General features: G+C 36.3%; 2 protein-coding genes across 5 annotated transcripts in view; one reads left to right on the forward strand and one right to left on the reverse strand.

Annotated features, from left to right (window-relative positions):
- Positions 1-99: 99 nt before the first annotated feature.
- LOC101742382 (T-complex protein 1 subunit alpha) lies at positions 100-7,336 on the reverse strand. Its single transcript, XM_004923503.5, has 10 exons — positions 7,162-7,336; positions 6,575-6,698; positions 5,894-6,011; positions 5,212-5,393; positions 4,518-4,782; positions 3,918-4,170; positions 3,594-3,684; positions 2,612-2,804; positions 1,894-2,034; positions 100-1,073 (listed from the first exon to the last, which is right to left on the reverse strand). The coding sequence occupies exons 1-10, from the start codon at positions 7,232-7,234 to the stop codon at positions 846-848; spliced, it is 1,668 nt and encodes a 555-aa protein (XP_004923560.1). The 5' UTR covers positions 7,235-7,336; the 3' UTR covers positions 100-845.
- Positions 7,337-10,826: 3,490 nt separating this feature from the next.
- Positions 10,827-17,060, forward strand: part of LOC101742530 (cubilin) — a 114,311-nt gene continuing 108,077 nt past the window's right edge. For 2 of the 4 annotated variants that reach the window (XM_038011585.2, XM_038011587.2), the window contains exon 1: positions 10,827-10,933. The gene's annotated coding sequence lies outside the window, so the exon portion shown is untranslated. The remainder of the gene's footprint in view (positions 10,934-17,060) is intronic. The other 2 variants (XM_038011586.2, XM_038011588.2) reach the window with 1 other exon arrangement.

The raw sequence follows: 17,060 nt of genomic DNA on the forward strand, positions 1-17,060 counted from the left end.
GAAATATTGTATAAAATGTAGGGAAACAAAGGTGATCGACTTCAAAACTTACGAACAATGAAATTAAAAATGTACCTTCGTAAAAATAAAACAAATCAATATTGTATTAAAATTTATTAATTGATGACGCATTACGTCCTAGCAAATAAACTAGCGTTAAGTTTGTTAAAAGCAAATTAACCGTTCGGTTGACAAAATAAATATAATGATCATTCCTTCATATGCATAGTTGAATTGTGACAATCTATAAACGAATTACAATTTTTTTGCAAGATCGGATAACACTATTGAGATACACAATTAACAAAACTACAGTCTGTTTTAGAATTTACCATATATAAAAATAAAATTTACGTTCAGGCACCTCAAGCACTCAGAGATTGTATTGTGATCGCAGCGTAGATTCCCAAAACGTTTTCAATATTTTCGTTACCTACGATAGTAGTGTTAAAGTAACAGATATGACATTAATTCGTATCTTACAAAATATTTTAGACTTTTTTTAACAAACTAAAGTTATTATTGAATGTAATTTAAAGATAATACAAATATATCCTAGGTTCGTGTGGTGTTTTGTAACAAGCAATGGCTAACCATTTGAAAATATTAAATGTCACTATTCAAACCTCCCATGGAATTGGGTTGAATCGAAATTCCGTATTATTCGAAGTAGGATACAAATTACAAATTAAAATTGTATGAAAGTTATTACTATAAGCGGCGACGACACTAGCAAGAAGTTTCAATAGAGATAATGCCAAAGGTATGAAAATAGAATGTTCTTTTCATAATGCCGCATTATGTTACATAGTCTAAATGCACTAAGTTTTGCGGGGTAACTGATATTAGTCCAGTTCACCGGCATTGCAAGCGTCTTCATAGCTCTTGCCTCTTTGTTCGGGGTCGAGTTTGATCATATCGTCAATACGGAGAATAGTAATCGCAGCTTCTGTTGCGAATTTCAACGATTTGATCTTGGATATCGCTGGCTCGAGGACTCCGGCTGCGAGGTTGTCCCGGAGTGTTCCTTCTGTTAGATCCAGACCTACCCATTTGAGGTTTGCGTGTTCCACCTGTAATAAAGAGTCAACCAGATCTAAACTATTTTTCACTTATAACAATGTGATCATATGGTTTGAATTGTCGCCTTGCTATGAAACAGGACTCAGTTCCATTTGTAAAAAAATGTGTGTGTGTGCAAGTATACACGGTAGAAGTGAAACTTATAAAATATAAAAATAATCGCAAGGGTCAACCACTCCGCAGTGCAATGGAGCAGCCGCACCCCGGGGGAACCGCCTGCATGATCCCAGTATCCTGACGCTAGGTAGGTATGATTTAGCAAGAGAAATACGAGAACGTCTATCAACTGTGTAACATGTCGTTCGCGGCGATTCAGGAATTGTTGAATTTACATGCAGCGACATCAGTTGATAGCAAACTAAATAGAAATAAAAAAAAACATGGCGCGTAACGGAAGAAATTAAGATGACGCGTAACCGAAAAACGTTACATACGTTTTTTCCTCCCTACGTCGATAAAGAAGTTTCACTTCATTTACTGGAATATTTTTAGTTATCCTGCATGGTCGATAATTTTACATACACGAATTTAATGATTAGATTGGTTCTCATTATTATTTATTAAAAAAAAATCTAGACTTGGCAATAAACCAGGGCCCTAATTTGTTATGAAAATATTATTTGTTTACTGAGCTGAGCTAAACACAAATTCTTCTAGTAAGTTCATATTATATTATCATCTACCAAATACTCCTACGATCCTTCAGCACCTGGAATCCCGATGCCTTTAGCATGTCTTCGTTTTGAAAACTTTTCAAATTGAAGTTGTATTATTACATAAATGAAATATGTTATAATCATTTCTTTTTACCTTGGTTTGTGATGAGTTGTGGTAGGCTCGTAGCTTGGCGACGAGGTCGGTGGCGTCCCGCGCCGCGTTAACCGCCAACGTCTTCGGGATCACGAGGAGAGACTGCGCAAACGCTGCAATAGCCAACTGCTCGCGGGAGCTCTGCAATAGTAATAGTAGTAGTATGTGAGAAGTATGATTTGCAAAACAACAAATTTATTGTGAAATAAGGATGAAAGGCGATTGTATGCAGCAGAGATGCGAATGTTGCGATGGATGTGTGGAGTAACGAGAATGGATAGAATACGGAATGAATATGTTAGAGGAAATCTGAAAGTGGCACCTGTGACAGAGGAGCTGAGAAGTGCGCATTTGGGATGGTATGGACATGTGATGAGACGAAATGAAAATGAGGTTGGTAAGAGAGTATTTAACTATGAATGTGAAAGGATATAGAGGAAGAGGTAGACCTGAGAAGAAACGGATGGATTGCGTGAAAGACGATATGTGTAAGAGGGGAGCGTAGAAATGGTATATGATAGAGGAGTATGGAAGGAGAAAACATGTTGTGCCGACCCCAGGTGACTGGGAGAAGGGCAGGAGAATGATGATGAACAATTTTATTGTGTTATTTGTGGATTTCGTTATGTTTATTTCACTTTCCTTAGGCGACTGAAGTTCTTTGAAAATTTAATACACATTTTTTGAAAGAAAATAATGAGTAGTAAGGGTTACTGACGAGGGTAGTTGCAAAGTTCTCCAAGTAGATGGAGAGTGCCGCTTCGACCGCGCCGCCGCCGGGCACGAGCTTGCCGGACTCCAGCACGCGGCGCACGGCGCACAGCGCGTCGTGCGCGGACCGCTCCATCTCGTCGCAGTACGCGTCCGTGGGACCGCGCAGGATAAGCGACGCGGCCGTGCGCGCTGCCGGCCTGTGTATAAAGCATAATATAAACTTTCAATATTCAGAAAAAAAAAGTGTGTGTGTGCAAGTCACACACGGTAGAAATGAAACTTATAAATAAGATATAGTTATCTATACTCTCCCACCACACAGAAGCATACATATGGACAATTTTTAGTAGACGATAGTGGGGATGCTACGAAGAATCGCACAAAGCGGAGACCGAGAACGTCTAATGTGTTCTATCTCATTCTCTCGCCGGCTGAATCCTATATATTTGTTTTTGTGTCTCTATGGACTTATTTTTTCGTTTCATCGAGTTTGAAATCACAAAGATTCTAAAGAAATTTCACTTCAAAAAAGCGTTCCACAATCAAGGATTTACTTCTGTACTCTACAAAACCACACGAGCTATACCTAGATTTCGAAGATTAAATTCGTCTGAATATTTCAACAAAGATAAAAACTTCAAACAGAGAATCGAATCCAGCTTTGTGGGATTATTAGTTACAATCTCACACCATAGTATATTAAGCCGCGAATAACGAAATCGGGATTACAATTATAAAGTTGGTATTATTTTTGGAACCACAAACAAATATTATGTAGTGTTATCGGTTTATCGCGTATTTCGACGAACGGATGATTGAATGGGACATATATAATAATAACGGCTATGAAATTATCTTAAAAATCTTAACTAGAAACTGGGAAAATATATTTAATATTTGAATGTACCGATGAAGTAATTACATGAGCTCCCTAGTTTTTTTAATATTTTAGTTGCGTGTGTTCAGGATTTTTTTTTATCACTTACCCTTTGATTAAAATAAGTTGATCATCACAGATTTGTTCCTGGATCACTTCAGCGGCTTCACCAATCATATTAGCTTCAAATACTTCCTCACCTAAAATATTAATTAAAATTGTGCAATGAAAATAAATGCTTATTACAAATTATTTTAAATACATAATACCAGTAGCGGTATTACAGAACAGAAGGAATCTGACAAAACCTATATCACTCCAACAAGAATTTCTAGATAATCTTGCATAGATACAAATTTCGAAGGACTACTTTTTTAAAAGCTAGTACAGTGTTCGTACCGGTCACTAATATTTATGCTTTTGATCAACGTACCATCCATATTAGTCAAAGAAGTCAAAAAAGTAGCTCCAGTAGCCTTGGCAATCCTTTTTAGATCTGCCTTCTTACACCTCCTGACACCCATTGCTCCAGCTTCAACGAAATATTTCAAACATAGATCATCAATGCCTCCGGTGCAAAGAATAACATTGACGCCGGTAGCGAGAATCTTCTGTAAGCGTTCTTTGGTAATGTCCAGTTCTCTTGCACGGATCGCTTCTAATTTTTCTGGATCAGTCACAAGAACCTGTAGATTGAAAGCGTTATGGATAGATAATCTTACGCAATCTTACGCAACTATATGGTTTTTATCTAGCATATAAATATATGAAGCCAACTTCTTCGAACTGTTATAGTCCATTCTCCTTACCCATCTCATTAGAAGTTTATTTAGCTTACTTCACATTTGATATTATGTTTGATTCCTATCTTAGATATTGGGAAACGGTATTGTGATCCAATCCAGGTTGTACCTTAGGATCCTTACTTCTATTGCTATTGCATGCAAAATAATGTATATAAGAGTTGAAACACTGACAGAAATATTTAAAAAAAGTGAATAAAAATGAGATTTTTAATAAATAATGTACATACCTGAACACCCAATTTCATCTTAGTTTTTTGCAGAGAAAAATCAAGGCAGGCGATCTTTGCATTGAGAATCTTCTTCGGCATTGCCTGTGATGCTACAGTGCAGTTCAGAGCATAGCCTTTGACAAGTACACTTTCCCTTGCACTCCGGCCGTGGGCTTTCAGAATGTTAATAGCTTTGATAGGGTATATAGTATTTCCTCTGGGGTTCATTGTTTTGATTGCCTGTGCAGCATCTACAACCATCTCCGAGAAGAAATCTGCATCACTATGAGGAAGCCGTTAAGGAATTATCTTGTTTAATATTCAAACTTAAATCTGATATAATTTATTTTAGTTTTTTTTTGTTATATCATGGAATGTTATATTGACAACTATTTAATATTCTAAAACTTAAAACTAATCAAAGATGTTGGTTATTGCACATGTGATGTCACATACTTTTTATTTAGAAGTATATTTCAGACTAAAAATGAATAAAAATTATTATTTAGAAGTCATATTATATTATTATGAGAATTATACTATTTTCAATACTCCAGTATACATCTACCTATAATAATTATTGAGTAACCCAAAATCATTATTACTATGATACTTTTGTTAATTGTATTATTGGCTTGGCTGAAGGATTTCTTCACGATGATAACGATTAATTAAAGCTTCAATGAAAGATAATTTGTAATATAAAGGATACGCTCCAATTAGTTTAGATGACATGGTTGTTTTGGCTGTGTTGATCAGAGACGGCCTGCCAAGTGACTCTACTGTTACTGTGAGGTTATCCTGAATGTACTTGACTGCTTCTTTACAGGCGAGACGGTATCCTGAGATAATGCTTGTTGGATGGATCTTGGTCTTCACTAGTTCATCTGCATTCTGTGAAGTGTTTTATTAATGACATTATCTGACATGCGTCTTTGTGCTTTGAGTATCAAATGTCAAGATTGAATTAAATTTCATTCACAAATAATGAAAAATTTTCAGTAATTGGCAAACAGACAGCTGATCACAAAATGGTCCAGTGGATGGGAATGGTCACCATAGGTTATGTAACAAGTTGGTCAGAAAATTTAAAACAGTCGCAAGACTCCCGAAGGAACTGCGATGCTGCTTGTACGATGCCTCTCACTCACTAACTATTATAAGCTTAACCTAAAACATTATCTGTTTATTGTATGGTTTGTTGTACCAGTTCATTTAGAATAACAGGATGCATATTTTTAGAAACAAATGCATTTTGTAACCCCTTTATAAACCGGAAGATGCAGAAAGTAAAAATAATATTCAATAAAACCAACCAAACTCTATAGCATCAAGTTAAAAATAAGAAATATTTTCAGGGGATACATTGAATTGCATTGAAGTTATAAGAATACCTTAAGTAGTTCAGCAGCAATGATGACTACAGATGTGGTACCATCTCCAACTTCTTCATCTTGTAGCTGTGCTAGTTCCACTAAGACTTTGGCAGCAGGATGCTCCACTTCCAGCATTCTATTATGAGTAATTTTAACTTTTTTATGTGTAACACGAATACAGTTAAGGGCTACTAAAGTTTTTTACACTTATCTTCATTATATAAATATCAGTGGTGGTAAGTACATGTTGTAAATTGTACAAGTATCAATTTTTTTTTTTATTACGTGATGTTTGGACGAGCTCACAGTTCACCTGGTGTTGAGTGGTTACTGGAGGCCATAGACATCTACAACGTAAATGCCACCACCCACCTTGAGATATGAATTCTAAGCTCTCAGTACAGTACAGTACAGTTACAATGGCTGAAATGATCTGTGAACTCATCCACCAATTTATAAACTTAAAAAACTGTTTATTATTTTGCATTTTTTTTTATTGCCCTTGTAGGCAGACGAGCATACGGCCCAACTGATGGTGAGTGGTTACCGTCGCCCATGGACTTCAGCAATGCCAGGGGCAAAGCCAAGCCGCTGCCTACCGCTGAATTTTCAAATATCACATCTGCACTTTTAACTATGCATCACAAATCTATGCTCTGCTGCTTCACAACAAGAGAATATGACACTAAATTAACTTACTTTAATATTGTGGCACCATCGTTAGTGACTGTAACATCCCCAATATCGTCAACCAGCATCTTATCCAGACCAACTGGCCCAAGGGAGCTCTTTACTATGTTTGCTATAGCCGCTGCTGCCATTACTAGAAATTTCAAATGATTAAACACGTATAATTATTTGTATTGTGATTTTTTTTTTTATGGAAATAATTTACTAGGGTTGTCAGTTATTTCTTTGTTTATTAAATGCTGTTTTGCAATCACTAAAAATTACACAAAATCTACGTTCAACTGCAATTTAAGTTAGCGATTATGCTTTGGCTTTGAAATTCAATAGACTCCTACTTTTATGTCTCTTACGATGAGTGGGTTTCATTACATCGTAACACTTAAGTTTAAATGGATAGGTTATCATAAAAAACTATCAGATTATGTCTTTCGAGGACTTAAATCAGTTATTTCCTTGGTTATTATGAGATATTGACATGAAAATATGTATTTTAGAAATATAATCAAGAGATATAGGCAAAATTAAAATCATAAGTGCTGAAGGCATGTGATATACCGGGGTCTTCTTTGATGGTATATGTTTGTATGAAAATTTACCATTTTGTGTTCTCACTGGGTCTCCGCAGGATCTTGTCCCTGCTACAGACAAAGGTGCAGCTATAGTCGACATTTTTTATTGTATTTTTAACACAAAATTCACTTTAAAATCGCCGTCACGCTTTTTTGTTTCTGGAAGGAGCTTAAAAGTTACCAGTGTTAAAAATTTGAAACTCTGACAGTTATTTCTTTTTTTAGATTATCGACGGCCATTAGTAGCTCGATATTTTAGTTCTATTGGTGCATCTTAAATATTCCAATGATATTTAATAACAATGAGTAGAGTATTTTGTAAAATAGCACAAATTTACTAACTTCAATCGAAATTTCGGGTCAGTCGGAGAAATCGAAAACACTCATGATAATCAACTAATAACTTAAAAAGCTTTAAAATTGACACAACAATAAAATTCACATAGTTAACATAAAATTTAAAAAAAACATTCGTTGGAAAAATATTGGTGGAGAATATTCGCCTTGCATTGATTGGGTAACGATAACAGCTACGTTTTCTAGTTTACGTTAGAGAGGACCAAATTACAATTTGGATGTTGTAGAAACCTTTTTACGGTAAACTCCCACAGCCCCCTGAGTTGCTCGCCGGATCTTTTCAGTCGGTCGCAATTCCGATCCGATGGTAGATTCTGCGAAGCACTTCTCTTGCTAAAGTTAGTGTTAGCAAATTCTCTCAGGTTGAGCCCGTGAGATTACCTACTCGTCTGGGCGTAGCTGGAACAGCCCCTTAGGCTACCAGGGAATGTGTAGGGAGAAAAAGTAAACTCCCATCTAAATGTTTTTTTCAAATTTTGTTTCCAAATTTCAAACGAACTTTTGATAGTATTGTTCAGTGGTCTGAAGAAACGATATATTTTTGTCAAAAGTCAAAATTATAACACAAAAATAGATTGTAAATATTGATATTACAATTATTCAGGACTAACTTTCATGAAGCTACTTGGGTGATTAGTGATTGTAGAGCATATCGTGAATACCTGTAGATAATAAAACTATAGATTCAATTAAGAAGAATTATTGCTTAATCTTTGTTTATTTTAACGGGAGGCCTGCACATTCGCATAGCTGACTCCGAAATGAACTTATATGGTATACACACGCAAATTTACTTAATATAATTTGGTATATATTAGGGAAAAATCAATGCCAGCCATTTTTTGCTGGTATAGCGTCGGCACCCAGCAGTTTGCAGAATTTGTTGAAAATTTTCGGTAGGTAACTAAGGCATTACCTATCGAAGACGAAACAGTAAAAATGATACCAATGGTAGTTTAGAGATCTCTCAGCACTGAGTATTAAAATTTAGAATACATTTGCCTGAATAGATATTTGCTATTTGGGGTCCAATAACTGAGCCAAGCACTTCACTGTGCCACTGACTGACAAAAGTGGCTACAAATTACAAAAAAAGGTCACAGGCGGGCGCATCACGATGCTCAGCAATGAGCGATCGACTGAAAGAGGAAGGAGGAGGAGGACCCCGCAGACATAATAGCGTGGATGACATATGATGAAATTATCATGGCCTAAAGAATAAAACACTAGTGTACTTGAGCTCATTGTGACACAATTGCTTTTAGTCTATGGTATCATAGACGCCTATGTGTAGGACCCAGCTCATCTAGTAGCAGAGACTTACTGTTATCACTCTAGAAGTGTCTAGAAAGTGCTCTGGGTCCACCTGATACCGTTTCGGTACTGTTGAATGCTTAGCGCTATAGCAGCTTCAGGCCGCTGAATTTCTCGCTCATTAACTGTTTAGCGAGTTGGGATTCCAATTCTTTGATTGATTCTTTTCCGAAGCCGTGGTTTGCGAACCATTTCCCTTTCAAGCTGCCCCTTGAGCTCGCCTACCCAACCTGGTGAAAAGCGGAAGACTCTGGATTTACAGCAGTCTTGCTGTCAGGCCAGTCTTGATGGAGGTCTCTCCATAAAAAAAGCTTAATGATACACCTATGGCCAAGGTCGGATTTAAAATTAATGCTGCTCCTGGGCACCGGAAAAAAATCTGCCCCAATACTGAAATTTTACTTTAACTTATAGTTTATATATTTTCTTCTTCAACTTTACTAGAAACCTTATTATAATATGTTATATATTCCAAAAATATGTATATGTTTTTTTAACAATTATGAATTTGGCACTAAAGCTGACTCACTAAGGCTGACATGAAAAAAATAATTAAATTTCTTTAATTCTGGTAAATAAAAAAATCGATTATTATTTTAAATCTCCAAGGAAATAAATTGATTAAACCAAATTCATTTAATCGTCATCAAATCATTTATCAAAAGTGCCAAAATTATAATTCACAAATAATGGATGAATTGAATTAAATCAATTAAATATTCACTTTCAAAATTTTGCCGCCCTAAAAAATTTGCCGCCCTGGGCACTTGCCCCGACAGCCCTTAGTGTAAATTCACCACTGCCTATGCCGGTTTTGAGCTCTCGCATGCAGCTATCAATTTTTCATACTTTCGTAACGAATATACACCACAGACTTGGACGGGCATTGTGTAACAAAAATCAAACACGCAAAAGAAATAGTTTGCGTAATTATTAGCGCGTTATGTAAGTCTCATATCTATTGTGATGCAGCTTTCCCATTCCTTAGGCTTTAAAGACTTCTTCGCCGTTAGCCAGAATGAAATAGCCAGATGGTGGTAGGTACCTGAATACAGATGTTTGCAATAAGTCTTATTTTAATAGCAGATTTAAAAGTAATATTCTGTGTTGATTAATTTATAAAACTTAGAATAAAGACTAGTATAATCCAGTTAGAAATTGCAGTTAGATTTATAATTTACTCTGTTAAAAAACATATTATGTAGAAAATTGGGAATAAAATTTAAACTGTCAAAAAAGATGTTTCATTGTCCAACAGACTAGCATAACTCATGAGAATAAAATATGAGTTACGTAAAAACTTGTACTTTTCTCTTTAAATTGTAACTATCAAAATGATAAATACGTTTGAAACGTGAGTAGGAGCTTTAAGTAGAGGGTCGGCTTTAAGAGATTAGGCATTCTCAGCTAGCAGCGTACGTGATTATATAATTTTGAATAACTTTAGTCAACAATCTCTGTATATTCACTTTGATAATTTCACCGGGATAAATGATAGTTAAGATTAAGTTTACAATTGTTATCTAGTTCTAGCTATGGTTTTAGGAGTAAGTGAGACATAATGTTTGAACATTTTATTCTTTGTGAGTGTTGTCTTCTCTTGACAAACATCAAACATACAATCTGTTATACAGTGACAAAAAAAGTTAAGTTAAATGAAGCTATCAAAAAACGCATATGCTACCTAGGTTTTGTTACCAATTACATTATTAGCTTAACAATAGTACATTTAATTTTTCACCATTTTCGTTTTTGTTTAATGACATTTAAATTGGATGTCAAGCGCTCTATATCTGAACAATCGTAATACACATCCAGCGTTGCTGACTTGAATAAAAGTGGCTAATAAATCAGCGTGCTATCCCAACGCTCATTGGAATGCTCTGCTACGCGCGGTATCTACACGAGGGAGTGTAATTTCGTCTTCTACGGATTTTAAGGTCCGTTTCTGAGCAAAACAAATAGAGGGTAGTTTTGAGCATGCGTCGAGTTATCGCACGCAAGCGCCGCGTCGCGCTCGCGGCAGTCGTGCGCCGTTCGCCGCCGCGGTAACACACCGCGCTTCTGTCTTCTACCGCGTTACATCCACGCGCTAAATGGCGCCCAACATGGGATATCACCTTTTCTGGTAAGTCGTTACATAATTTAAAAATTACGCTAAAATTCGTTAAGTGCGAAGCCTCGTTGAAATTTAAGACGAGAACTGCTTAAGTCTGAGGGCGTGGCTTGAACCGATGGAAGGGGGACTGAGTCGGCGTGCTGATACCTCCTGATAACGCTGCAGCCTACTGTCAACAAAACCTTGTATGGCATTTAGACTTTTACATACTTCTCCAAGTTCCAGTCGTCGGCAGTCAGAGGTTCATATTGATTTTCAAATCGCATACTTGAAGACAATTAAATGAATTGTGTCGGATTCTTTTTATTCAGAGGTGGTTGCTCACAATGAAAAAATGGCTTGAATCTTTTCTAAGCTAGCTATTCTAAGCCCACTACTTGTTTTAAATTCAATTAGTAGCTGTATTGCTCAAAAACATCCTAAAAAATTGTTTTTGTAATTCAAAATGGAACACGCACATGTAATAAGGAATATAATGATTAATTCGATTTTACTGTTTGGCGTATTTAAGTACTCTATCTTTTCCTATCTTATTGTATAATATATTGCATTTTTATGCTATATTTTATCAAAGCTACCAGTGGCCATCAGCCATTGGAAAACTAGACTTAAAATTTTTGAGATATAGGGCAGTAAACTTAGCAATACTCGATTTTTGTTAAGTCACTACGTAGTCGTCTCATAGTCTGAAGCAATGGGAACAATATTGGTTTCTTCGGTGAGTGTCACTGTATTATTATTATTATATTTTTTTTTTATTGCTTAGATGGGCGAACGAGCTCACAGCCCACCTGGTGTTAAGGGGTTACTGGAGCCCATAGACATCTACAACGTAAATGCGTCACCCACCTTGAGATATAAGTTCTAAGATCTCAGTATAGTTGCAACGGCTGCCCTACCCTTCAGACCGAAACGCATTACTGCTTCACGGCAGAAATAGGCGGGGCGGTGGTACCTACCCGCGCGGACTCACAAGAGGTCCTACCACCAGTGAGAATTGTAGAGTAAGAGTATTGAGAATTGAAGTTTATTCGTAAAGGGGATGAGAGATATTAAAGTACGAGTATTATATTTGTAAATCTACTATCGATACTTCTTTACTACTGCTGCTATCTGTCCGTATGGAAGTATCCGCGATTATAGAGCACCATTATAGAGCAGCATAGAGATTATAATTTTGGAATTGTCAACAATAAAAAGAACAGTAGGTGTGTTTGTGGCGGCACTTCCGAACAAATATCATTGTTTGAATTAAATGTTAGGCCGGATTAGTCTTAATAGCGGAGGTTAAGCTGCTGCTACTCTCTGAGGAATTCTTATGCTTCTCTACCACCTGGGATGCAGTAATATCGCTACGCATCTTCTAATGTAACTATTATATTCCTAAACATCGAATTGGTATGTAAGTGATATAGTGTTTTAAGTTTATATGTATACCTATTGATTGTATAAATGTAAATTTTTCTTCATTATCTAATAATAGATATAAAATAAATGTACCTGATTTATCCCTTTAGAGAATCTTCGAGCATGGCTCTTTCCATGACTCGTTGAGCGACCTGGAGCTGACGGAATAGCAGAACTTTGAATGTCCACGTCTTGGCTCTCTAAGTCATAAGCCATATGACGCACTGGTTGAAAGCTCTTGTTATCAGGCACTGTCGGATGGGTGACGAAGAGATTCCACTTAGTGAGCAAAATTCTGCCCAGCCCAGCTGGGACCCTCTCTTGGATTCCCTCTTAAAGTGGTTTTTACCCATCTCCAAGTGTGAGATGTACTATAATTTAACTTACTATAACAGATAACTTGGACAAAGTCCACCTGATGTTAAGTGGTTACTGGAGCCCATGGACATCTACGACGTAAATGCGCCACCCACCTTGAGATATAAGTTCTAAGGTCTCAAGTATAGTTACAACGACTGCCCCTCCCTTCAAACCGAAACGCATTACTGCTTCACGGCAGAAATAGCAGGGTGGTGGTACCTACCCGCTCGATCTCACAAGAGGTCCTACCACCAGTAATTACGCAAATTATAATTTTGCGGGTTTGATTTTTATTACACGATGTTATTCCTTCACCGTGGAAGTCAATCGTGAACATTTGTTGTGTACTAGGGTAGATTCTTGAATACCAAACAACATGTAGATTTGCTTGGAGCTGCTCAAGGTAATTGTTCATATATCCTTTGATAAAGCGACGATTGCTATTTTCGTGACAAACGTTAATGTGTGAGATGTGAGATAAAGTTACGTTCTCTCTTGATGATGGCCTCACAACTAAAAGGTATCAGGTGCGCCAGCGAGTCACGGAATTGCTTTTTCGGAGTACAAGCGTTGTGACGGATCTTGGGGGAAAATACTTGCTATCGATTAATACGACATTTTCTTCCGTATGACCGTGTATTTAGCACATTTACAATATTAACTTATGTAAAACTAAAAAACTACAACCGGTTCGCTTCACATATTATTTGACAAGTGTTTTTTCTTAAGACCGTGTTGCCAGACTCATTGCACAAAAGTTACGTTCCGTGACAAGCGTCTTAACTAATGCATATTGCGTTTTCAGTTGTTCAGAAATATCTATGCATCAGTAGCGATTGTGGGAGACTTTGTTTTGTCATTAAAATAATAAAAAAAGCCTGGAGTCTAATATTTTTGCACCATTTATCGAGTATTTTTGATTAATCAATTGTATTACATAAAAATTGTCAAATAACACATATTAATCTCTCTAATCTCAAAATGTGGATCATTAGATAGGTTTTTTTTTTAATATTTTATTGTCTAGATGGGCGAATGACCTTGTGACCGATCTAGTGTAAAATTACAGGAACCTATAAAGATTGTAGAAATACATGTGTATCGATTGAATTTGTTGACTTCTATGAATTTGCTTTCTGGCGGTGTGCAGGGCATTTTGAACTGTGGAAACAAGAACACCGCCAGAGACAAAGACAAACGGAGAAAGATCGTGCGAGAGAAGGTGATACAGGAAGAATGGTCACGACCCTCAGCATTGAGGAATACGACGCAAGGGGGAGCAAGAATTTACTTTTGCCGCTATGAGTAAAAGAAACAACAGCAGGTCTCCACGTTGGTATACGACGAAAGTTAAACGTAAAACAGGCAGTAATGAAAAAATAAAAAATAGTTTAAAATACTAACAATATACGCCAAATAAATAATAGTTCATAGAAAATCCAACAAAAAAATAGACTTTTTTTTTAATAAATTTGAATTAAAAATAGTGTAAGAAAAAATGATTTTATTGTAAAAAGGCGTGGTGTGCTTTTCAGGATATTATCAACATAACCCTTCTACTCATATCTGTTCATAAAATATTTATAACTACTGATACCGTGCACCCCACGCTTTTTTTTGCAATAAATCATTTTTTCTTACACTATTTTTAATTCAAATTTATTACAATTTATTTTCTATTTTTTAGTTGGATTTTCTATAAAAGCGTATTTTGTTAGTTTTTTTAAACTATTATTTATTTTTCATTTTTTAGTTCAATTTCAATTTTTTCTATTTCTTTTTCATTGTTTTTAGTATTGGATTTTCATCGGTCCTTAATAAGTATACCAAATTTCGAGTTAATCCGACGTTTTGAAGGTGGTCAAAATCATGTTCAAAGATTCCGTTACAAACATACATACGTCTGAAAGCCTAATAAAAACGTATTAAAAAGAACCATTTTATCACTGAAAACAGAAAACATATATACAGCAATTTGGTGATGTTATCAAAGAAAGGTCTCGCGAGATCGGACAGGGTTATCCCGTTTCTATTTATATGATAATCGACGGTCGGAACCGGGCGGCGTACTTTGTTCCGTATGTATTAAATGGACAGGCGAATGTCGAAGAAAAGCTATCGGAAATGTTAGGAATTCCGAGATTTATGTCCAACGATTGCATTTCATTTACGGCGCGGGGTCTCCAGAGATTTTCGCTTTTCCTGTATCGAATTTCATCTTTGTTTTATTTTCGTATTTGATTTCTGAATGTAGACATTCTCATTTTTTTGTTAACAAAAATAATAGTTTAAAAAAAACCTAATAAAATACGCTTTTATAGAAAATCCAACAAAAAAAATAGAAAATAAATTTTAATAAATTTGAGTTAAAAATAGTGTGGGATAAAATGATTTTATTGTAAGAAAGCGTGGGATGAATATTATCTAAGGACAGAAAAGGCTCTTTCATTTGAAAGTCAATACGAAAATAGCATTTACTTTAATTGATATAAAAATTATTGAAAATTATATTTTGGCGAAGGAACCTTGACACAGTATCTGCTGTATAATAGCTGGAGACTTACTATATTATTTTCAATTCACTATATTAGTTCAGATCTTGTTTAGTTGAATATGGCGGATACTGGTGGTAGGACCTCTTGTGAGTCCGCGCTAGTAGGTATCACCACCCTGCCTATTTCAGCCGTGAAGCAGTAATGCGTTTCGGTTTGAAGGGTGGGGCAGCCGTTGTAACTATACTGAGACCTTAGAACTTATCTCAAGGTGGGTGGCGCATTTACGTTGTAGATGTCTATGGGCTCCAGTAACCACTTAACACCAGGTGGGCTGTGAGCTCGTCCTTAGATGGGTAAGCAATAAATAAAAAATAAAAAAAGATAATTTTTCAGAATCTAATCGTAAATAAAAAAAAGTTTATCAATCACACAAGCTTCAATCGTTACCTATCTAGTGAAATAATAATCCAACGTAGAAGGTAGAGAGAAAACCTTAGTTTAATATCTAATTTCTCTGACGCTGCAGACCGCTTTTACGCGCCATTAAATCGAAGGCATTTCGCGAGCTAAGCCCCTTTACTTGGTGTTAGTGCGTTCATATCTCGAAGCGCAGGCTAAGTTACGCTCGTATTGTAACAGGAATTGTTTAGGGTCTTCCCATTCTTTCATGCTCTAACTGGAGAATTTGAGATTCCTTTTACAATTCATACAACAGGCTGAGCTTAGCCAGACTTGGAGAACGATTTCTGAATTTGATTCGCTTACGTCGACCGTGACCACGAAAAGTGTAAAGTATTCGGTACGTCGGATATAATTAATAAAGGGTTTTTCATTAAGAGCGTTCGAACTGTTTAAAAAAACCTGCTTAAGTGATATTGCCACAATTTTTATTTTATTTTAAAGAGCTTTCGATGACATCATGTATGGAATATAATTTCAACCAAATGGCCGCCGCGACTCCGTTGTAGGGGGTGTATCCTGGTGGACCAATTTTATATGACAACTTCGCAAAGATGGGGCTCAATTTCATGAAGAGCGCAAGTTATGGTTGAGATTTCACGTAGGCCCACAGAAAGTAGTCGAGCAGTGTCACACGATCTCAGTGGTCAGTTGATGTCGCAACCACGCGAAATGATGATGCCTTCGAATTTTTCATCCAATAAATTTAATGGCGTCGTCCTGTTGGAACCATATGTTTGTGAGATCCATACCATCTATCTTAGGTTATAAGAAGCTTTTAATCATTGTCCGATACCGGTCAGTCACAATTAACAGTAAGCGAGGCTCCATGCGCATCTTCGAAGAAATGAAAGCCGATGATACCGCTGGACATGCGTTTAACGTTCTATGACGAAATGTCACGACTAAATATGTGTTCATGCCAAACTTGACAGCTATCGCTTTACCAAGATGGCCGCTATGAGCTGTCAAAGTTCGAGCGTCCCTATTGAAAACCCCCATATAATGACAATAATAAACGCGACATTAAACCATAAAAATTGTTTTTTTTTTTGTCAAATTTGGTTCTGGTATGTCCAGATGCCTCCTATACTGTCGCCTAGCAGCCGTGTTGGATTGCATATTTATTTCGGAACCGGCAAACTGCTTCTGTTGATGTGTACTTACCCTATTACAGATATTAATATTTTTGAACAGTTTCTACACCCGATGACGTTATTTACATTATTCTAATAGACATTTGAAACAAGTAAATGATTTATTTTTAATTTGAAGTCAATTAAATATCAGCTTCATCTTCATCTCTGCACTCCCCTAAGGTAGACTGTTGGAGAATGCCTATGGCATTAAGTCCGCCTTTATACTTTCTAGTATAAGAAGTTATAAATATAAGTGAAGAGGCCATAGTGGCGTCT

Source organism: Bombyx mori, chromosome 6 (genome assembly GCF_030269925.1).
Source record: "Bombyx mori chromosome 6, ASM3026992v2".
Taxonomy (NCBI): Eukaryota; Metazoa; Arthropoda; class Insecta; order Lepidoptera; family Bombycidae; genus Bombyx; species Bombyx mori.